Source organism: Biomphalaria glabrata, chromosome 9 (assembly GCF_947242115.1).
Source record: "Biomphalaria glabrata chromosome 9, xgBioGlab47.1, whole genome shotgun sequence".
Lineage (NCBI taxonomy): Eukaryota > Metazoa > Mollusca > Gastropoda > Planorbidae > Biomphalaria > Biomphalaria glabrata.
Window position 1 is genome coordinate 9,675,509 of NC_074719.1, and position 22,804 is coordinate 9,698,312.

The 22,804-nt window shown below is 31.7% G+C and overlaps 1 protein-coding gene across 7 annotated transcripts in view; it reads right to left on the reverse strand.

Moving 5' to 3' along the window:
• Positions 1 to 22,804, reverse strand: part of LOC106051036 (voltage-dependent calcium channel type A subunit alpha-1-like) — a 70,671-nt gene that overhangs the window by 4,925 nt on the left and 42,942 nt on the right. For 4 of the 7 annotated variants that reach the window (XM_056042091.1, XM_056042097.1, XM_056042098.1 and 1 more), the window contains 33 exons: positions 22,555 to 22,667; positions 21,604 to 21,716; positions 20,541 to 20,672; positions 20,156 to 20,228; positions 19,355 to 19,475; positions 19,090 to 19,190; positions 18,922 to 18,998; positions 18,252 to 18,313; positions 18,064 to 18,102; positions 17,234 to 17,293; positions 16,264 to 16,375; positions 15,159 to 15,348; positions 14,141 to 14,247; positions 13,617 to 13,713; positions 13,049 to 13,209; positions 12,764 to 12,907; positions 12,220 to 12,421; positions 10,948 to 11,112; positions 10,023 to 10,133; positions 8,892 to 8,975; positions 8,628 to 8,744; positions 7,324 to 7,389; positions 7,043 to 7,134; positions 6,536 to 6,707; positions 6,246 to 6,373; positions 6,038 to 6,134; positions 5,124 to 5,229; positions 4,596 to 4,700; positions 3,959 to 4,068; positions 3,300 to 3,314; positions 2,632 to 2,732; positions 1,102 to 1,207; positions 836 to 943 (listed from right to left, as the gene is read on the reverse strand). In XM_056042091.1, the coding sequence (XP_055898066.1) occupies positions 836 to 943; positions 1,102 to 1,207; positions 2,632 to 2,732; positions 3,300 to 3,314; positions 3,959 to 4,068; positions 4,596 to 4,700; positions 5,124 to 5,229; positions 6,038 to 6,134; positions 6,246 to 6,373; positions 6,536 to 6,707; positions 7,043 to 7,134; positions 7,324 to 7,389; positions 8,628 to 8,744; positions 8,892 to 8,975; positions 10,023 to 10,133; positions 10,948 to 11,112; positions 12,220 to 12,421; positions 12,764 to 12,907; positions 13,049 to 13,209; positions 13,617 to 13,713; positions 14,141 to 14,247; positions 15,159 to 15,348; positions 16,264 to 16,375; positions 17,234 to 17,293; positions 18,064 to 18,102; positions 18,252 to 18,313; positions 18,922 to 18,998; positions 19,090 to 19,190; positions 19,355 to 19,475; positions 20,156 to 20,228; positions 20,541 to 20,672; positions 21,604 to 21,716; positions 22,555 to 22,667 (3,587 nt within the window). The remainder of the gene's footprint in view (positions 1 to 835; positions 944 to 1,101; positions 1,208 to 2,631; positions 2,733 to 3,299; positions 3,315 to 3,958; positions 4,069 to 4,595; positions 4,701 to 5,123; positions 5,230 to 6,037; positions 6,135 to 6,245; positions 6,374 to 6,535; positions 6,708 to 7,042; positions 7,135 to 7,323; positions 7,390 to 8,627; positions 8,745 to 8,891; positions 8,976 to 10,022; positions 10,134 to 10,947; positions 11,113 to 12,219; positions 12,422 to 12,763; positions 12,908 to 13,048; positions 13,210 to 13,616; positions 13,714 to 14,140; positions 14,248 to 15,158; positions 15,349 to 16,263; positions 16,376 to 17,233; positions 17,294 to 18,063; positions 18,103 to 18,251; positions 18,314 to 18,921; positions 18,999 to 19,089; positions 19,191 to 19,354; positions 19,476 to 20,155; positions 20,229 to 20,540; positions 20,673 to 21,603; positions 21,717 to 22,554; positions 22,668 to 22,804) is intronic. The other 3 variants (XM_056042092.1, XM_056042096.1, XM_056042093.1) reach the window with 3 other exon arrangements.

A 22,804-nucleotide genomic window follows, 5' to 3' on the forward strand; every position in this document is an offset into this window, starting at 1 on the left:
GATCTAAAATTAAGCTTTCAATAAACACTAACAATATCAATTTTAAACACCACTAAACCAAACAAAAAACAAAAGATAATGATTCCTCATAAAGAATACATTTCCACTGAAAGATGACAGAGCTGGACAAATCAGAAACTTGGTGAAAAAAGATTTAAAAAAAAAAAAATAATAAAATGGGGTTGTCCTTTTCTAATAAACCTGACAAAATTAAGCAATGAAATTTAAAGAGCTGTTTTTTTTAATCAAGGCTTTCTTTTTTTTTTCACCATTGCATTTCAATCTTAAAGTTGATCAAGTGATTTAACCTTTCCCCCTTTCTAAATTGATTTTTTCACCAAATGACTGGCTTTGACCGAGTGAGAAAGGTGCAAGTAACAAACTACCAGTTGCAATGTAGCCTTCACCCTGAAACTCTGTCCAGTTTCTTCTCAAAATAACTATCATTGCATTTAATAATTATGGACTTATTACTGTGTTCATGGATTATAACTTTGAACAGTAGGTAAATAATATATAAGAATTTACAATTTAATACTTATATATCTTCTTATTAATATTTGCATTGCATTAAAAAAATAGTGAACTCTTTATAAGGTTAAAGTTTGTAATATTATATAACAAAATTATAGAGGCCATTTCATGATAAATCATTGCCAAGGGATTGGTTAAGTAAAATAGATAGACTATTTACATTTATATAGGCAAATATTTTTTTTTAAATAGAGCAAATGACATCATTCCTTTTTGATTCAACCTACAAAGAGCACACATATGCATTAAAAATGTAGCTGTGAGAAGAAAGTGGACCTGTGTTAAACAAAATACTCTGTACCTGGCTGGGGTACAACTTAGCTTGATTGTCTCGACTGCTGTTGTTGTTAAAGTCATCATGCTCAAAAGAGTCATTCAAATACCCACCATAAGCAGGGCTATAATGTGCCTGGTAAATGGTGATAACCATTAAAACAATCATATCTGAACAAACAGTGTGTAAACATGCTAGGCACACAAACTAAATAACTTTTTTGTTTTCTGTTTATATGCAAAGAAAATTTGTCTGAATATTACAGAATAAAAAGTACTGTGAGCTTGTTGTACCTGCACATATGACACGGTCATGTTGTCCTGGGCTGTACTTCGTTGGCTAGAGTTTCTTTTGAGGACATTGAAAGAAGGACTTCTGCTCAATCTACTTTTGTCAATGCTGATTCATCATCAATTTCAATGGTCAGAAAGTTGATCAGAAAGAGACAAAGTTGGGATGGCTATCATCAGCATGCTTAATTTTATTAAACATTGCAACAGGTAAAAAGAACATAGAAAAAAAAGAGAGAGAGAGGGGGAGAGAGATTGAGATGCAAAGTAGTTAGACAACTTCAAAACCTTCATAGCCTGTTAGCCACAGAAACAGTTGATTGCCATTTCATCTACCCCAGACAGACTTTTAGGTCTAAAAAAAAAGCTAACATGAAAGTAGAACCATATTAAGCTAGGATAAGTAAAAAATTGCAGTATTTTACATGAACAGTTGCAACCAGCATAATTAGCCACATCTGATGCAGACAAAGCCATTGTCTATCAGGGGTCTTTGATGTTTTATTTTTGTTTTCTGTGACTGTCTTTGACAAGGGCTTTTCTTTGGGCCTTAAAAGTGTGTCCTGTGATTTCCATGTGATCTATCCAAGCTGTCTCTTTCAGAAGCCTATTGCTTTCCTACATGCCAATGAGGGTAAAATGGGGCCAGAGTAGATTTTTATAGTGTGCTTCTGGGAAGAACCTCTGTTATGTCATTCTCCTTTGAGCTCACCATAAAAGATTGCCTTTGTGTGTAGTCATCCTCCCTAAGTGATAGGTGCCCAACTCAGCACAGCTGTCAATTAATAAGTTGTGCTTCTATACTGTCAACGCCGCCCTCCAGCAGAACATGGTTAATTGTAAGGTATTCTTGCCTGTGTATGCCCATTATGGAGTAAAGGCACCTTTGATGAAAGCATTCAAGGAGACATAGATGCCTCCTAAGGACCACTCAGCTTTCAAAGCCATAAAAAGTGTAGTAAGAACAAGCTTAACTATTTTAGAAACTTCTTCAACATACATGAGGTTGCGTGTCAATGTGTTATGCACCAGGAGGCCCATTGACTCCGGCTTCAGTCTACTTTTCTTTTTGGGTATGCCCCCATAGCCTTTGATCATCAAAGACCATCTGCAAGGCAGCAGTTGTTTATTTTCAAAGTTTTCTCTCCTAGATGAATTGCTATCCCTATCTAATAACAAGCTTTAGAGTTAGAGCACCCCATACTAGCTTTTTGCAATCATTTCCCTGGATTTCTGAGATGTTTTTAGTAAATATTCTAACCACTGGAATACCCCACCTCAACCTCTATGACTGCAAACCAGTTGGTCAGCGGCTGTTTATTTGATATTCACAGCTAACCCTTATATCTAAGGGTCCTTCCCCTAACTGCCACCTGAGGACATACTTAGTAGAAGGTGGTAGCTTCCCTAAGATCAAAACAAATCATCTGATTTATTAGTGTTACCGACATTTTGAAATAAAAATATACTTTGAGATAATAAGCATAGATCAATGAACCCTGAATTAAATAAAATCAAAAATTTTTTTTTTACCTCTGACCAGCATCGATAGAATGGTCGGAAGTTATAGACTTTGTCGACTGGGCAGATGAAGACTTCCTCCTTGATAACAAGCGTTGAAATAATGATGGTCGCTGCGTATATTGATTAATATAAAGAATATTTCTCTTATAGGTCTTTAAGTTTCAAATCAACTGTATATAATTTCAAATAAAACATTAACTAAAAAAAAACAACATTTAACAAAATCAAAAAGTAAATTATAATCCTTTGTAAATACTAAATGTATTATGTACATATGCTATCTATCTATATATATATATATACTTTGTAAATACTTTTTTTTTTAAGTTTAACATTTAACTTATTCATTTTTTAAATTAACTTCAGTTTCAATAGTATTCATGATATTGTTTACCATAGATACTGATGAATAGTTTAGTCAAGACTATTTAAGAACAAAAATAAAAACACAAGGACAAAATAATATAAGCTCACCATTCTAAAACTTTGTTCTTCCTTGTTGTAATTCTCAAAGGAAATAAATATACTAAACTCTGTATAGGCATAGTAATGTATGCCACATATGACATTGTGAATGTATGACATTTTGATATTTAGCATATAAAAAAAAATTATATTTTTGCACTTTTTTTTTCTCCTTTTAAATTAGAATGGTAACAAAAATGGACCATAATTACCTTGGCTTGAGAGACCTGGAAATAATTTTAACAATACAATATTTTTGTTTTAATGAAAGCTAATAAGATAAATTGTAAGAGGAAAAAAAACAACAAACAAAAACCAACCAATTTATGTTTCTGAATATTTTCACTTAAAATGATGCACAATTGGTACTCTTAATATCATGGACTTTTAAAAAAGACTTTTACCATCTTCTAGAATCCATTCTTTATGAAAAAAAAAAGTCTTTATTACTTTAAACCCTCTCATCTAGGGGAGCTGTGTTCGAAACCTGACTCAAGCTGCATAGTGTTTGTGGAGAGCCTAATGGCAGTAAAGAAATATCCTTCAAGATACCCACTCCCCCACATATCCTCCAAGATACCCACTAGCCCACATATCAACCAAAGAGATTGGGACCAGAGTGAAATGAGCATGAAAGATGTGCTCTACAAAAGTCATTTAAAAAAAAGTCCTGATAAAATGAGAAGCTACAACTTATGCACTCATCATCAGTGTACAATACCAACATAAAAGGTACAACTCTAACTACAGTATTATAATAAAGAAACTCTAAGGTTTCATTATAAATTAAAAATTGTTGTACAAGGGTAATCACCAAATGTATAATTAATTTTTTTAAAACATAAGCTATGATAAAGAGTAATGCACTCACTGGTTGAGTAACATTAGATACTCGGCCATTTGATTTAAAAGCCTTCCAGTTGTCTGCTATCAATAATCCAGCATAAATTTTACCTACTGACATTTTACCTTCTTTAACCTCTGGAATGATAAGGTAAAACATGAAGTAAATCAAATAATGACAATACTATGACAACATAGTGAATTGTTTCCTGATTATTTGTAATTAAAATCACTACAATAATGTATATACATCTGTTTTATTACATTTTTTAAAAAGAAATTTTGATTATCTAATTAGAGATAAAAACACATTTAAAATTCTTAATTCCAGTATTGTATTAGATGTTATAGAAATACAGTAGACATTCATATTAGATCTCATATCAGTCATTTTTATCATAGTTCTATTTGGAATATTATAATTTGTTTCTCTGCAGGAAAGACCTTAATATTATCCCATTTATTTGCCATGTTAATCTCTTTGTAAAGTCTTTATTTCACCAGCTAATTTAGTAACACTACTCTCTAAAGTTTTTGACGAGCATTGTTTCAATGTACCTAAAATCTTACTTTTTACAATTGCCAATAACATATACCTCAAAATGAAGAGCTCAATACAACCTATTGCTTTTAATTCTTATATCTAAAATTAAACAAACACATACCATCAGTAGGTGGCATCAATAAATTCATCATTTTCTTGCTTTGGACCGGCCAAAGCTTGCGGAGAGTTTTTCTCAGTTCTTCATCATTTTTGTCCATGGTCAAAGCTGAAAGGAAAAATTCATCATTTGACATCTTAAAAGGTTTCAAATGGAACAAAGGCTATAACTATAACAATCTATAAAAGGTTTCCAATGGAACAAAGGCTATAACTATAACAATCTATAAAAGGTTTCCAATGGAACAAAGGCTATAACTATAACAATCTATAAAAGGTTTAAAAAGGAACAAAGACTATAAATATAACAATCTGTAAACGGTTTAAAATGGAACAAAGGCTATAAATATAACACTCTATAAAAGGTTTCCAATGGACCAAAGACTATAAAAATAACAATCTATAAAAGATTAAAAGGTTTCCAATGGACCAAAGGCTATAAATATCTATAAAAGGTTTCCAATGGAATAAAGGCTATAAATATAACACTCTAAATCAAACTAAAAACCAATCAGAAAACTACAAATAATACCTGGTCCCATTTTGATGTTAAGACATTCTCTAATGAGTGCAAACAAAGTTGTTGTGAAGTGAACAGTTCCATTCTCATCTACTGGCATGTTCATTCTGATCAGTTTCTAGACATTCAGATACATTATAAAGTCAGTGTTGTTATTTCTTTATGAACTAAGTAGTGTTATTTCTTTCTGAAGTCAGTATTTTGCTATTGCTATAAAGTCAGTATACTGATAATTCATTGTTAAAGACAGAAAAAAAGAATGTTTCGGATACAACTTAAAATAGTGTGTTTAATTGAAATGTTACGATATATTGTTAAATTTAAGTAGACCTACATTGAACTGTTTCATGTGTAAAAAAAAATATAAATGAATAACAGATCTAAACAAATGTTTTGATATACACAAAATAAAATAGAGTTTAAATTTCTTAAAGTATGTAGTGGAAAGATAGCGCTAAAAGTGACAAATACAGAAAAAGAAAATACATAAAGAGGTTTAATAGAAATTATAAAATAAGTTTTAGACTAGACTTCCCAAAAAACTCAATTTTCTGCAAAATACAGAAAAGAATTAAACTTGAATTAAACTAAAAGTTTGAAAATTAGATACACAGTAATAATTAGTAGTAGATAAGAGCACCAAAATTAACGGATTGTGAATACAACATTAAATGTGATGTAATTTTAAACTAGGTCTGGATAATTAATTATTAACCTAAGTGACAGCGTAGAACCTCCTTAATGTTAATTTTGTGACAGCAACAGAGACTGAAAATCATTTTCAAATTTTAGGATATTTCTGCAGTTTAAGAACTTGAATAAAGTAATAAGCAGCACCATAAGTACACTGCACAAGTATAGGTAAATTTACTCAGGTAATCATTCAAACAAACTGTAATCATACATCAGCAGAATATTACAATTACCCTGTAAGCCAATTTATAGGGACATTTCTTGCCAAACCCAACTGGAGGCTCCATGGTCCTCAACATTTCATACATTTCTGTATAGAGGATCCTACCTCTGTAAACAAACAAAAAAAAAACATTAAAAAAAAACAGTTAAGTAAACAAGGAACTAGTATAAAAAGAAAAATCAAAATTGAGTGTGCTTAGTCTTTTTGCTTTGACTTACGAAGCCTGAGGATCATACATTGACCAGACTCTGACAAATTCATCCAGATGATGAGATCCTAGAATAGAGGAGTCTCTAGTCAAGTAGTCAAAGTTGTCCATTATAACAGCTATAAATAAGTTCAGCATCTGCAATTCAAATCAAATGGAAAGGAAAAGATTAGAATACAAATGGATAAAACAAAAGACACTATTTTGATTAATGTGGACTTTCAAGAAATGGTGAACTAAGACAAAGGTTAAAAAGGATACCACTGATAAAAAGTTATGTTATAAATATATATCACCTACCAAAAATGTACTCAGAAAGACAAAAGAGACAAAGTATATATAGGAAAGGTCTGTGCCGCATCCTGACAGAGCCTGTTCTGGAGGGTCATTTGGTCGTAGAGATTCAGGGTCACATGGTTTCCCGCTCAAACCTGAAAGCATTATCTGGTTCCAAGACTCCCCAGTACAGCTCCTAGACACCAAGCAAAATATTTACAGTTTTGTCACTGAAACTAAATAGATGTAAACTTTAAAAAAAGTCATAAAAACTTTAACAAAAATTTTCTTTGTGAAAAAAAATAAATTTTAAAGGTATCAACATCCTCCATACTCCGAGCTTGTACAATCACAAAAAAAGTCACAAAAGATCTCAATAAAACATACACTTTTTAGATCAATATTTCTTTTGATAGATTTAAACTCCAAACATCTACAAAACTTTAGTTGCAAGAATAACCTTGCTTTTATTGAATCAGGTAAAGGCCCAGACATTTAGGGATAAAAGTCAGCAGCATTGATAGAACTCACCTGAATAGCAAGAGTAATGCAGAGAAAAAGTCCCTGAAATGGTTATGTCTGTTGATCTCAGACGATGGGTCAAGTAGAAGTGTGCCAAATATCTTAGACAAAATGACTTAAGTTTTGAATGTATGCCAAATAAATATAATTACAAAAAAAAAGTTAAGTAGTAAAAATGTTAACTATCATAAAACTGACTTTAAAAATATTGATCACAGTAGCAAAGTAAAAGGTTCATCAACCGCTCAAGTTGTTACAAAGTACCAGTTTCCAATGTTTCATTCACTTACCTGCATACCGACAATGGCATAGATGAAAAACAGCATCAGGATGAGGAGGCACACATAAGGCAAGGCCTGGGTACAAAACACAATGTCAATAAGTTATTGTTTTAGTCAAACTGACAGGGTGGTACCAAAATGTACAAAAACTTAACTTCAAAAAGTTAAGAAAACAAAAATAATTTTTTTTAAATACTATGAGCAATATCATGTGTCACAGTTGTGAGATTATCTTGTTTGGTTTTTGTTGTTGATCCAAATACTATAGTACGATCTCTCATGTGCTGGACCTGGAGCAGACTATGACAGTGATGTATAGACACCCAGACAGAGACATTAGATTTATGTAGGGAAAATGTGGTACTAGCAGAGTCCGGGTGACAAGACAATAATTAGAGAATAAATTAGACATAGCTTAAGGACTATAAAGTCAGAAACAGTTTGAGATAAGGGGGAGACGACTCAAACACGGCTAGGTGCTGGACCAGACCGATGTTGTAGGGGTCAATGTCGTATTGTGGAATACAACATGTGTTGTGGTTGTTAGATACAGGAACAGTATCAGTGCTTTTCTTAAGGATACACGGTAAGATGAAACTATTAATCTTTTCTTTAATGCACGTAGGAAGTTACGAGTTGATTTGTTGATTAAGTACTCGGCTATTTGTAAGTGTATGCCTACTTATATCTAGGTGACGGTCAGAGACGGTAGATTTATACAAGTACATATCACATCAAGACTATACGGACTATGACGTGGGCTCCAGGATCTGTGCTAAGACAAGAGAGAAAGAGAGAGAAACTGTCCAGTGTGGCTTGCTATTCGTACCCAGCATCAATTTATATGTAACTATGTTGTTTTAGCCTTTCATGATTAGATAACTCCGAATTTTCTTACCATTATTCATTTCTTATGTGTTTGTATTCATTACATTGTTTTATCTACTAAATTAATCAACCAAATTAATCACATTATTATTTCAATTATATACAATTTTGGTGGTTAATATCTGAACTATATATCAATAATTAAACACCTATTTTAATGACACTAATGTGTTCGGAAATCCTAATTTGTTACATTAGTCATTGTTGTGCTCTTTACTTCATCGTCACCTTTTTGTATTAGTTTCAATCATTATTACTTGTTGGCTAGCCACGGTGAGAATCATCCTAGACATCTTGCTACCAAGAGCTGATAAGCTGATATGCAGTTTCTTGACATCATGAACAACAAAACATTAAAAAAATTAGTGCATTACTTTGAATATAATTCAAAGAAGAAACTACAGAATTGTGCAATTCATGTTTACCTTGAAGGACTGAAAGAAAGTCCACAACAGTAAACGAATTGTGTAGCCTTGACGTAGCAACTTGACCAATCTAGCAGCTCTGAATAATCGGAAAAATCCAAAACTGAACTGTTTAGACTGAAAACACAAAAAGAATGGGTTAGGTCAATTTTCAGGTCTGTTTGAATTAGCCAAAATTTATATAAAATTTGATCATGACAACCTATTTGTCAAGGCCTGTCAAAAAAAAAGATAGTAGCAGATAAAGAAAATCATATCACTCACATTGACACTGGTCAGGATGACATCTATAATACTTCCTAGGACTGTAATGAAATCAAATGCATTCCAAGGATCACGGAAATAGTTCTGAAATGATGGAATATAGATACACTTTTCACTAATTGAAAATCACCTCTAAGCATAATTTAAAGAAAAACAATTTACATAGCATTAATTGAATAGCGATTACAAGTGGTTAACATGTGAAACTGATGAACTAAAAGTAACATAACTTAGGGTAATCCTATTTGCAAAAAAAACAACACATTTCCTACATTTTTATCAGTAATCTTTTGATTGACTACAATAAATAAAAAGATTAAAATAAACATATAATACATAATATATACAAATGTAATCTAAAATATATGTTTAAAAAAAGAGAATCAAAATCATAAAATTAACTTTTCCATTACTAATTTATTAAATTTATATTCAAGGCTTTTATTCTCTAGCAAATCCATTTTGATTATTAAATTCCCCATCATAGATGTTTATGTCAAATATTCGTTCTACCTCATTTTGGTCATTAAAAAAAATTAATTTTGACAAAATATATAGGTCACAGCCTGGTCATGGACTGCACAGCAGCGGCTTAAATTTAAAAAATGGGCCCAGATCCACATAAAAAAGGCAGGAACAAAAAAAATGTAGAAAGAATGGACGTTAAAAGAAACCTTAACCAAAGTAAAAGTAGCAAGTAGAAAAAAAAAAGCAAAATATACAAAAAAATGTTTAAAAAACAAAGCTTATCTAAGGAAAAGAACAGCGAAATCACTACCACATATCTCAATACAGCAAGAATAAGCTCACTTTTTTTATAAAATAAAATTAACTAATCACCACTAATTAATTAACTAATTGTAAATTTTTTTTATTGATTCATGTATTTTCATCGACTTTATATAATTATGCAAAATTTCAACAATATCCGAGAATGGGAAGTGGGAGAAATAGCGTCTACAAAAATTGTACCGCAGTCAAAGTGAGTTGACATAAGCTTGAATAAAAAAAAAAGGAAGACTCCCATCAATGCAGCAAACTTTGTCCACAGAACAAATGTAAAAGTAAAGGTGTAACAGAAAATATAATACAAGCAAGATATTTCCCAGCACCATGTGTATAAAATCTTACTCGTATCCCTATGCCTATTAGTTTGAGTATGCACTCAATAGTGAAGACAGCAGTGAAGCCAGCATTCAGGTAGGAAAGAATGCTTTTAAAATTATCTGACTGACCATAGTACTGCAAAGGATTAGAGTCATGAGTATATTTGGAGGAAAAACATTAAGATTTATGGCCAAAAAGATATATACATTTTATTTTTCAAAGCAATGTATGTAATCTTAACTTAAGAATAGAAGTCAACACTTAAAATCATCTAGAAACTAATTGAGACATACATAAAACTTATGAGATTTAGTCAATTTAACCTAATGAAATCAAATTCTATTTATTAGTAGCATAAGTAACAATTTTTCTAAACTTCATACTGAGTGGGGAAATCCCCCTGAAGCAACGCATAAGAATTAAAATCTTTTGTTTGTATTCAGGAATTCATTACAGATATAATGCTTAAGTAAACTATAAACTAGTCTCTTCTTTCAAGTAACTTTATTAGTCACATACATCTGGTACAAGGCTAGGAAATAGTTGATTAAATACCTTAAATACTTCTGGTACAAGGCTAAGAAATAGTTGATAAAATACCTTAAATACTTCTGGTACAAGGCTAAGAAATAGTTGATTAAATACCTTAAATACTTCTGGTACAAGGCTAAGAAATAGTTGATTAAATACCTTAAATACTTCTGGTACAAGGCTAGGAAATAGTTGATAAAATACCTTAAATACTTCTGGTACAAGGCTAGGAAATAGTTGATAAAATACCTTCATCATTAAAAAATAGTTGATAAAATACCTTCATCATTAAGAAATAGTTGATAAAATACCTTCATCATTAAAAAATAGTTGATAAAATACCTTAAATACTTCTGGTACAAGGCTAGGAAATAGTTGATAAAATACCTTTATCATTAAGAAATAGTTGATAAAATACCTTCATCATTAAGACCACAGTGTTCAAAACGATCAAGCCCATCATGACATAATCAAATTTAGAAGACTGGACCAGTTGCCAGATTTTATACTTGATTGAATGTTTGTTGCTGGGTATAAATCGACTTTGTGGCTTGGCATTGATAGCAAAGTCTATGCATTGTTTCTGTCGTAGGAAAGAAATATTCTAATATGTCTATTTACAAATAACATTTTTAGTACAAGTTTTAAAGTGTCTACCATAAGTGAGAAATTTAATGACTTCTAAAAAATCATCTTTGGGGCTATTAAATAATTATATTGTAAGGTTGACTCCCACAAGACAATCTGTACGGTGATCTAACAAAAAGCAGGACAGCCACAGATTGCCCATTTTTAAATTATACTGATGTAACCAAACGCCACTTAAAGCTCTTCAAAGTCAACACTAACAGTTGGAAAAAAGAGGCTCCTAATTGATCCACATAATAATAATAATAATAATAAGGGTCGTCTTCGAGTAAATTACTGCATTGCCTCCAGATCCATGTGGAGAGCAAGCATAAAGGAAGGCTCCTGGATTGCAGATGGCATATACAACAGAAGTAGAAAGAAGGCTGAAAGTGTAACCTGTGACTGCAGTTGTGTTACATGAGAAGTTGCAAAGGGGAAAGACTTAACTCCCTCTTGACACACATGTGAGACTACAAAATGTTGGGTTACACCATCCTCAATTGTCCCCAACAGCTACTGGAAATAATTTATGTGTAGTTTGTGCTTACAAATTCAATAAACATGTAAAGCAGTTTCCAGACATGAATTATAATAGCAGGCCTGTCAAGAAAATCAAAATTAAATTTTGGTGCAAACTTTGCCAAATGTACTTGTGTATAAAGGAGGGGTCTACATGCTGGGAAGACTGGCATACCAAGAAAGAATATTGGGGATAAACATACTAATATATTTTTCTCAAAATAAAATATTTCTCTTTAAATTTTTAATACCAGTAGTTTGTTTTTGTGCATGTTTGTGTTAAGTGTAATTTTTCCTCAGGAGCCTAGGGGAACAGGAAAATAAGGGCAGGGAACTGAGGGTTCAAATGCCACAGGACTTTGCATTTAATAAAACCATATTAAAAAGAAATATGTCTCTGACAGTCTGCCCTTTGTTGTGACACAGTTGCATGTGGCAAAATATGTAAATCACAGATAGGACTATGCCTCTCCTTGATCTTTGGACTTGAAGAAAAAGCCTCATTATTATTTCTATTATAATAGATACAATGTATAGTCACCTGATTCTTATCCAGATCTTGGTCTATCAGCTCATTCTCTCCTTGTTCTTGGAAGGTGATGATGATCAGGGCAACAAAGATGTTCACAAAGAAAAATGGGAAGATGATGAAGAAGATGATATAAAAAATGGACATTTCCAGACGAAATCCAGGTTGTGGCCCTTGATCTTCATAAGTTGAGGCCATTGAATTTTTTAAGATGCTGCACAGAAATAATTTTTTTAAAATTATTTTTATACACAGGAGTAACAAAAAAAAGGTGCTAACTATTTGATAGAAAATATGTTTGTAACAATATGACAACTAGATCTAGTACAGATATGACTAAGCCTAAAAAATATTTTTTGTTGTCCTCGACATTGATGTTAATATTGAGCTGAACTATTTGTAACATCAAATTTAAAAAAAATATTATTTTATTATTTCCAAGAGGTCACAAAAATTATTTTTTTTAAATTGCAAAATACTCTTCACTCATTCCTATAATGACTGTCAAGTAAATTACTCTTGCCAGTGATATGACAAATATGTCAACCAAACGTACTCAGGCCAGCCATCTCCTGTAGTCACAGTAAACAAAGCTAACATTGACAGCAATATGTTGTCATAACAAAAATCTTGTTGAAGCCATTCTCTGTCCTTTATAAGTGGGTTGTCATAGCCTTCACTGTAATCTAGAAACTGCCCCCTGGTCAGGAATAAGGTTTCTTCATATTAGTGAAATGGGATTTAATTTTTAAAAGTGCATCATTGAACAATATTTTAATGCCATTAAAAATAACACAAAGTATTACATATAATAAAATAAGCAAAAAAAAAAGATTCTTACTGGCAATCATCTCTTGTAAGCTTAGTCTCATCGGTACAATAAAAGAATGTCCCTTTAAACAGCTGAACAGCAATGGCTGCAAATATGAATTGAAAGAGAAGGTAGACTACCAATATGTTGGAGACATTCTTTAGTGAGTTGACCACACAGTCAAACACGGCCTGGAAAAGAGAGAATTTTCAACATCTTCAATCAATAGATAAGCACACAAGGAAAATGCTATACTATCTCCACTTTTTTAAAAGCAAAACTCTACCAAGTGACAATAGTCTGGTTTTGCTCTTGTTAGAGGAGCAGCTTGTAATATATGTAATATTGTTGAATTAAGGTTTTTGTATTGAACAGGCATGATTAGCAGTTACGTTTCTAACTTTATCTTATAAATTAGCATTTCAATCCACAATGGTGACAGTTGCAGTAATCCAAAAATGTGCAAAAGTTTAAGGATTATGATACTTAAAAAAAATTATCTTCAATCACTGCATCACTTACAACTTTGATGTCTCAAGAAAATGTAACCTTACAAACTATCACTAAAACTGATCATGTTTTATGTTATGACACTAACCTTTAATTTAGGAACTCTTTTGATAGTCTTCAAAGGTCTCAAAACTCTTAGGACTCGAAGTGATTTAATTGTGTTCAGATTTTTACCAGCACTATCACTGTAAGATAAAAGTTAAACACTTATACGTGTATATTTAAAAGGCAAAATAGTTTAAATTAAAAAAGGCAGTAGCTAAAAATTATAATTAAAAACTACTGCATCAATAAATCTTAAGTAATAATTCATGCTGTGGAAATGGACAGAAAAGATGAGTTAATTAGAAAATAAAAGCAAATGAAAAATTCTCCATAAAACCCACCAGAGGTCTACAGGGCAGAAGTAATGTTAGTCCAGATCTGAAATCAATTTGTGTTAATATGAAACACCAATAATCTTGGTTTCTTCAAAAAAATTTCAAGTGGATATCAGAGCTAAGTGGACTTTGGAACACACTATTACCATAAATACCAACCCAAGCCTTCACATTCATAAGGAAAGTGCACCACTCCTTAGACACCATGCCCCATTTAAAAAAAAAATATTACCTGAAAATAAAGGCAACTAAAGCACATACAACAACAGTAGCATCCAGTATATTCCAGAGGTCTCTCATGTAGGAGCCTGGGTGGAGCATGACTCCAAGATCTATCACCTGAAGAAAAGCATCATATAATGAGGAGGTTTTGTCTTCTCTCTCATTCAATTCAACTTCAGGTTTGGAAAATGTGGGCAGCAAGCAAATACATAAATTTTTTTCTTAAAAGTACACCCTAAATTCATAACACATTTATATAAATGAAAGTATAAGCCATATACTAAACCTCAATGGACTTATAATAAAAATTTCCCTTTAACATAAGGCTAGTTTCAATATTTAAAGCCAAAACAAAATAAAATGTTTATATTAAGCGTACTTGTATCAATTACTTTTAATCAGTCATGCAATTAAACTTGTAATAGATCTTGACTAACAATAAAAAAGATTTATAAAAAATTAGTAAAAAGGGGCAACCACCTGAATTTAAACTCAGGACTCAAGATTTTTCAGGCTTCTCAAGCCAACACAATAATAACTCTACTAGTGGAGAGCTTATGCCAATGGAAGATTGTATGGTCATCTATTGTTTCTATAGTCTTGTCCTATTTTTCAGGTTTGTGTTCACTAAGACTCAGACGATGACCTATAAAGGGGACTAATTCAGCTTATACCACCACTTCAGTCAATTACAATTTTTTTGACCTTGTTCGAGATACCAAACAAAATAATTCATTACTGATAGTTAATTAACTAATTGTTGTTTTTTTTATTGATTCTTGTGTAAAAGAAATAATTGTGCAAAATTTCAGCTTGATCCGAGATTGGGTGTGGGAGAAATAATGAGTATAAACTTTTTACCAGGCAGACAGAGCGAGTTGATATAGGCTTTGTAAAAACAACTAATTTCAACCATAAAAACTACACATATACTCCAAAATCTCCACCCCTAACTCAAAACATTTGTTTCTGAAAATAGCTTTATCACTTTGATTCTCAGGAGATTATAGATGTTGAAATGAACCTACCTTCAAAATCAGCTCCACAGTGAAGACACCAGTGAAGATGTAATCAAAATAATTCAGAATAGAATTTCTGTACGAGTCTTCTCTCACAGGATCCTCAGCTGCCAGGGTGACAGAACTGGCACATATAACAATCATGATGAACAGGTCAAAGTAGCGCAGGTTTATAATAAAGTGACAGAAACGACGAAATCTAAAAAGACATAAAGTAATATTCTTCAATAAACTCATATCTCATTGTGTCCAGTCTAAGTGTGATAACCATCTTCAAGGCAAAAGTGTTTACGTTTTCATATTAAACACTAATAAAAAATAAGGGAAATAAATAAGGAAAAATTACCAAGGACAGCAAAAACAGTTACAACCATAATAATGAAAACATTTTTTACATGCATTTTTGTTTAGACTTAACATTTTATAAGGTAAACAAGGAACTGACAAAATCAAAATGAACCCTTTGGACCCTTCAGTTATCAGCCCTAAAGGTCCTAAATGTTGTGCTCGGAGGACAGATATTGTCTTTATGTTGATGCTGGCATAACCTTTATAAACAGCATTATTTAAGGAGAAAGTCGCTTAAGACTATTTAGGTAGCATCCATAAAAAAGAATCCATAAAAAAATAATTATTACTAAATCAATATTAATATTAAAATTTGTTTCAGAATGCTTAATCTTCATTGGGGTAAATTGTCACAACTGTGACATATTACCCCAACAAGTGTGACAACTTGCCCCACAACAATTTTCATAATATTTATTCCAATAACATTTTATTGGGTCGAGCTTTCAGAAAAAAAATCAACGTTTAAATAATACATAGATACATGAAACAGTGTAATGACTGAGATGAGAATTATGAACAATTTTAACCCCCAAAAATGCTGAGGATGTAGCTAAAATTTATCCAGGTATTCAGTCTTTTCTAAAGGCAAGAGACTTATTTTGTAAGATACAGTTACATTGGTGAGATCCAAAGTTGAAATCAGTATGTTCACATCAGGTCAAACTGAAAGTAATAGGTCAGTTTAAAGACAAACGCATTTGGTCAAGAAATCTCTACATGACTGATGCATTAGTAAACTTAACAATACATATGTATTACTTACAGATTGGTAGGACCAAATATAAACATGGAACTATATGGCGACATTGGTCTTGGTTCATTAAAACCTCCAGTCTGGTTGTCACCATTGGGTGGCTTAATCTCTGTTAAAATAACTGGAAAAAAAAATACAACATAACATTAGTTATTTTAAAAACTTAATTTTAATTTATTCCATTGTTTTAAAATGATAAAAATGATGTTTAGGTAAGATAAACAGAAATCCTATATTTGTTCAATTTTAGTAATGCGTGAAAAAAAATATAAATATTATTTCATTTAAAAACATATTGGTAATCTGTTGTTTTGCAAGGTTCAATAGTGGTTTTTAATTTTTAAAAAATGCAGTAACTATATAAAACTGAACATAATGAAAAAAAATCAGTATTTAAAATCTGTATGATTAAAGATTCTGTCTAATGTTAAGTGTGATTTAGGTTGATATGGCATCAGGTGATTTGAAGAGTGGTCAAAGTAACAAAGAAAAAAAAAAGCTAAAACTATTTAACTAATAAAAAGTAAAACAAAATAAATTACTCAGTCAAGCTTCAAAAAATTTGTCTCAGATTTAAAAATGTGGAAATTTGATTTGAATTTCACATGTAATGTAACTGCATAGCTATTTAACATAAGTTTATCTCTTTAGTCGACAGACTTAATCAATGGTGTGTGCCTGCATATATCTATTATACAAAATGCTTTCTGGACATTACTTTAATACCAGTTTGTTATTTTTTGTTTTTAATTTTAAGTTCATCATAGTAAAAATAAATGAAAGAAAAGTACTAGTTAGAAAATGAATGTAAAAATGTCAATGAAAAATGGTGTTCATTAAAAGTGATTTAAAAGGGAGGAAACTCAAATAGTCTTATCTAAAGTTCCACCACCAAGTTGATCTCCTGTAAGAAGTGCTAGTTCCAAAAATAAGAGGTGAGTGTCTAGCCTAAACTCTGGATAATGAAATGTGGCATTACTTGGTTTACCACTGAATATATTGATAGCTTTGTTAAACCTAACAGATGCTTTGGCCAACACTGAAATACAACAGAACACAGACATATATAGCATATAGGTTAAGCAAAGAAGGCTTTGTATCATTCATTTGTTTAGGTATAGGGCATTGGGAGAAATGGAATAAAACATGAAATGTGATAATGAGTTTGATTCAAGATGAAAGCTGCTGAGTTTTCAATTTAAATCTGTAGCTGAACTGTTTCTGAGTGCACAGAGCAGCACTGAGACATTGCACAAAGATTTCTCTCCTTGATTGGCTAGAACAGGGAGTTTCAAGCATAGTGACAGTTCAAACACATGCTATATAGAATTCTTAAGTTCATAGTAAATATACCCATCATGAATTATAGGAAGTTGACATGCGTTAACATTCAAGTTTCTTTAGACATAGTTTTAAATCATAAGCTTAAGTAAGGACATTAAATTCTACTATGCATCACTTGAAATTTCAACTTAACAAAGTATAACAATGTTTATAGCAATAAGTGCAAGAATCTCAGCAACTAATTATTCCTTAGTTTGATCAGGAAATGTATCTGCTCTAGCTTCCTAATCCTCTAACAATAGAACAACTGAAAGTAAAATTCTACATATTACTGCAACATAGCTTAGTATAAGCTGGTTGTCAATAATTTCATTACAACGTCATTATTTTAGCTACGACAAACCAAATATCTGTTTTGTTTATGTTTACACAACAGTTGAAGAATGTTTTGTGTGCTGCAAGCTTTGAGACTACTATAATTAAACTGTTTAAAATTGCTGTTTGATAAAAATAAATCAACAGTACCTCCAGGTTCATTCTGATTTTTGGCACGTTTTGCAAGGGCTGAAAAAAAAAAATGTCCACATGAATTGGAAATACTTCATGTTTAATGCTTGCACTTTATATGGTAAAGACTAATTGATGTGAACATAGAAAAAGCTATTTATCTTTCAATATTATGTATTTAAGAAGTCAATAATGTGCTATCTTACTGTCAACATTGGCTAACTTTGTGTCAACTTTGTCTTGTGCCAAGTTAATGTCCACTCTGTTTCTGAAATCAGCCAGACATTAAGACATTATGAACGGTAATTTGTAATGGTTATCACAAAATGTTTCTTAAAATGTTTTACATGTTGCGGATGCCCATTAATTTTTGAAGAGAATTACAATAATTACATCCTTGCCCAAATCTCCTGCAGGATGACAGGGGATGGTAGCAAGTAGAGTTCAGATTAAAACAGTTGAAAGTCATGAAACTAGATAACTGGATGTGTGGTATAGCTGAGAGAAACCAAGCCAAGGGACCAAGATTACATTTTTACAGACAGTATTTTAAGACTACTCACAGTTCATTTGAATATTAAAGGTACACAAAAATCTGTTGGGCATCTGTAGGATTGTAATCCTAGTCCTTGATAGAGTACTTATACATTACTACAATATTTGAAATAGGGTTATGGAGGTTAATTAAAGTAACAGTATTTTTATAAAGGTAAAAAAAAAACAAAAAAACTAATAGCTCCTCTTGCTCAGAAAAAACATCAAATTTTAAAGACAAAACTTTGCAATAATGAAACTAAATTTTAAAACACAATCTCAAACTAAAAAAAAAGGTATAATACTCTAAACAACTTTTGTTACACCACAAAGAATGCTTACTGTTCCAAGTTGGCAGCAGAGTTGTTATCATCAGAAGCAGCCGCAGCTGCCAACTGTTGTTCAATCTCTTCACGTCTCTAAAAAGAAATGTTTAAGTATTGTGATAACTTTGGCTTATTTTGAAATAAGAGAAAAAGTTTGCTTTATAAAGTTTAAACAAAGACATACATCAGCCTCCTTTTTTTCTTGTGCTTCTTCAGCAGCAGTCAGCTCCTGGGCATTTGCCAGGTTGTCAACAGCGATGGCTAAAAACACATTCAACAATGTATCTGAGATTTTAAGTCAGAAAAATATTTTTCATACGATATAAAAAGAGAGATTTGAATAAAAATCTAACAATTTGTTAGTTTATCCAACTTGATGATTGGGGCCTCAATAAGTGTAATTAATAAATTGGTACAATTGCTACTGGAAGTTTTCTACCAAAGGATACAACTACCAAATAATGTGAGGACCACAAAGTAAATTGAATAGAACATTCCTTGACCCTCTACTCCACCTTGAGCATTAATACCATTATACATGACTTCATTCCAGTCTGCTCCAGTCAGGATCTGAAGTCAAGAAGCATAACAATAATGTGGACATTCGTTAGGACATGTTAAATAATACATTATATTTTTATTTAGAATATTATATAGAAATTTTAGATCAAGATGTAAATGCATATTTCAATGTTAGCACTGACAATATATAATTCTGAATATTTAAATTGTCTTTCTATTGAATCAAAGTTACAAGTATGCGTCAAAAGACAACATTATGTTGTAATCAGTTTTCAAAGCCAAAAGTTTTATACGTTCATACAAGAAGAAAAAGTTATTTCCAGATGTGTTCCCTTCAAATAGTTTTTAAAACCCATGTAGAAATGTAACACTCTAGTTCTTCATATGACTGATCACTTTTAAAATGAGCTTATAACATACAGTTTATAGGAACATGAACATTTGGCTAGCATAGATATGAAGTTACTAAATTTATAAAATATAAAATTCTCATCACAATGTTGTTGTTTTTTTCTTTCCTAATTCACTTAGCTTTTGCACTTGACTACAAACAGGGATATTTGTCTGGTAAAATGGTGTCAGAATTGAAAAAAAAAAAAACAAAGAAGGAAAGAGAAATGGGTAACTTATAAAATAAATGGGTAACTTATAAAAACTGACTTACCAGCTAATCCCCATCAGTGCAAAGCAATTTTAGTCTAAGCAGTTGAATTAAATTTGTTACATACCTGAAATACTGTCAGTAAGGCAATCGGAAATGTATCAAAATTTGAAGAAGGGCGTCCATCATCAAAGTTCATGCTGTCAAAAAGAATAGGCTTTTGTTTTTTTCTTGCAATTTTATTTCAAGAATCAGTTAATCTTAAACAATTATGTTGACACTTAGGTCCTAAATAGTATATAGTAGAACTAAGATGGTTTACCCAGATGCAGAAGAGTAGCAAAGAAATACTTAACATTAGTTTAAAGACTCCACTCTCCCCACCCCAAAACCTTTAACACTCAGTTAACTCTTTCTCTCCGTAATTATTTACCACATTCTGATGGAATCAACGTTTGTATCGTCGGTTAGGAAAGAAAGAGTTAATAGTGTTTAAGAAACAGACAACTCACTTTCCTCCAAACAGCTGCATGCCCAGCAAAGAGAAGATAACTATGAACAGAAACAAGAGAAACAGTAAACTGAGGATAGACTTGATACTACTGAGCAGGGAGACGACTAGGTTCCTCAAGGACGACCAATATCTGTGAACAATAAAATATCTCTCGTCATCTTGACTATTTAGGTTTCAACAGTCACATCCAATTTGTATGAATACCATCATGAGAATAGTGTAGAAAATAAAACTCAATAATTAAGAGATTCAATAATTAATAATAAATAATGATATTATTTTAAGTACTCGTTAAATGTGAATATAATTTCACTTTAATAAAAATAGAATTAACATTTTGTATAATTTTAATTTTCTGAGGGCCTAATCAAGAAATATAAAATAGCTGTTGTGCTTTTATTATAAGGTAATTGAAGCCAGTTAACCATAGAGCTTGTGGGTAACATTATATAACAACAATGTAGCACATTAAACAAGTTTTGTATTAATAGAAGTATTTTCAATATCAAATTCTATGGGTTCATTGCCTTAGTATTTGGTATGAATACAACAATGTCAGAACAATATTGTAGAAATTATTTCATAAATGTATAAAGCAGAAAGATGCCAGTTTTCTGTTCTTAGCTAGCTCAGCAGCAGAAAGCTAATTGAAGGAAGTTTAGTAATAAATAAGCAGAGAAATATTTTGTGGTCAATTTAGTGACAGTATTTTTTAAAGAATTACCTCTGATTTCTAATTCTATGTATTCAGTGAACTTACATTTATATGAATATATTATATTCAAAACCTAATATAAAATTTTGCATAAGTAAAGTTTAGAAAGTTCAACAAGACATATGTGAGTAATAAGCACATTGAAATACAAACTAAATGATATGAGTCAATGTTTCAATTTTGATGCCATGTTTTCTCTGAAATCTAATCATTTACTTAGCAATACTCTACTGCACAGACTTTATTAGCATTAAAAAAATCTCTCCCATCCATTAAAATAGATGTAGCTTGATAGAAACAGTTTTAAAAAGCCACACACTAAGTTCAATGACAAGGAGACGAGTACCTAGTAACTTTGAAAATCCTGAGCAATCGAAGAGCTCTCAATACACTAATACCAAATGATGATCCTTTCTTAAACTCTGACCAAATAACTTCAAAAGTGCTACCAAAAATTACCTGAAAAAAAAAACAATAGATTATGAAACAGTACAAATAATGTGGGTTTATAACTGCAGTATTTTAAAAATACAAGTACAAAGACTTTCACTAGAAACTACAATTTTAAACATCTCTAATGTATATTACTGAAATATGGAGCTATAGTCTGTGTATGAAAACCTAAGTGCACTAGCTTTCAGCACATCACTGATACTTATCTAATAGGGAGAAAAATTATCTCTAACAATTGGCTGTAACTGTAGGAAGAATGGACTACACCTGCTCTTTGGGTATTTAGATTTTAGAGGGGAAATTTTAGAACAGGTTACAGACAGGAGCTATTCAGCTTTTAGACTTATAAATAAAGTTTCCCTTTAACACTATTAGAATCTCATACTGGTTAGCTGGTTAACCCAAAGACTAACATCCTCAACTAGCTTTTTTTGTTTACCCACACAAATCTTAACATGCAGACTGAAAAGAACAGACTACGTTGGGCAGGTCAGGGTTAGGGTTAGAGGAACGAAAATTGTATACAGGCAAAAAACAAAAGTCAGGCGACCCAAAAGCAGACCTTGAATGCAATGTGGAGGCAGATCTACAACAGCTAGGGTTAGGGCGTGGAGACAAAAGGCCCAGCAGAGATCTGAATAACAGGATGTGTTGAAGCGGGCCAGAGCCCTCCATGGGCTGTAGCGCCCCTGGGATGGGATGGATGGATAGTGAAAAATCCCAGTTTTTACCATGAACATTTAACTAAAAAAACTCCACTGCCGAACTATAAACACTACTAACTAAAAACGTATATTTTGAGTGAACAAATTCTGAGATCAACATGATATATGCGTATACTTACAATACAGTCAAATTTGTTGAACGCTGAGCGAAAATAAATTTTAAAACCCAGTGCGTACATCTTGATAAACATTTCCAGCATGAATATTCCAAGAAACACAAATTCTGAATAATCTGTACAGAAAACAAAACAACATAGTTATAAATATTTTACTTAACAACATAATAAAAATATTGTCTATTTAAATTTTGTTGGTAGTCACACATGGCCTCATTTATCTATTTGTTTCTATTTTCATTTATCACACAAT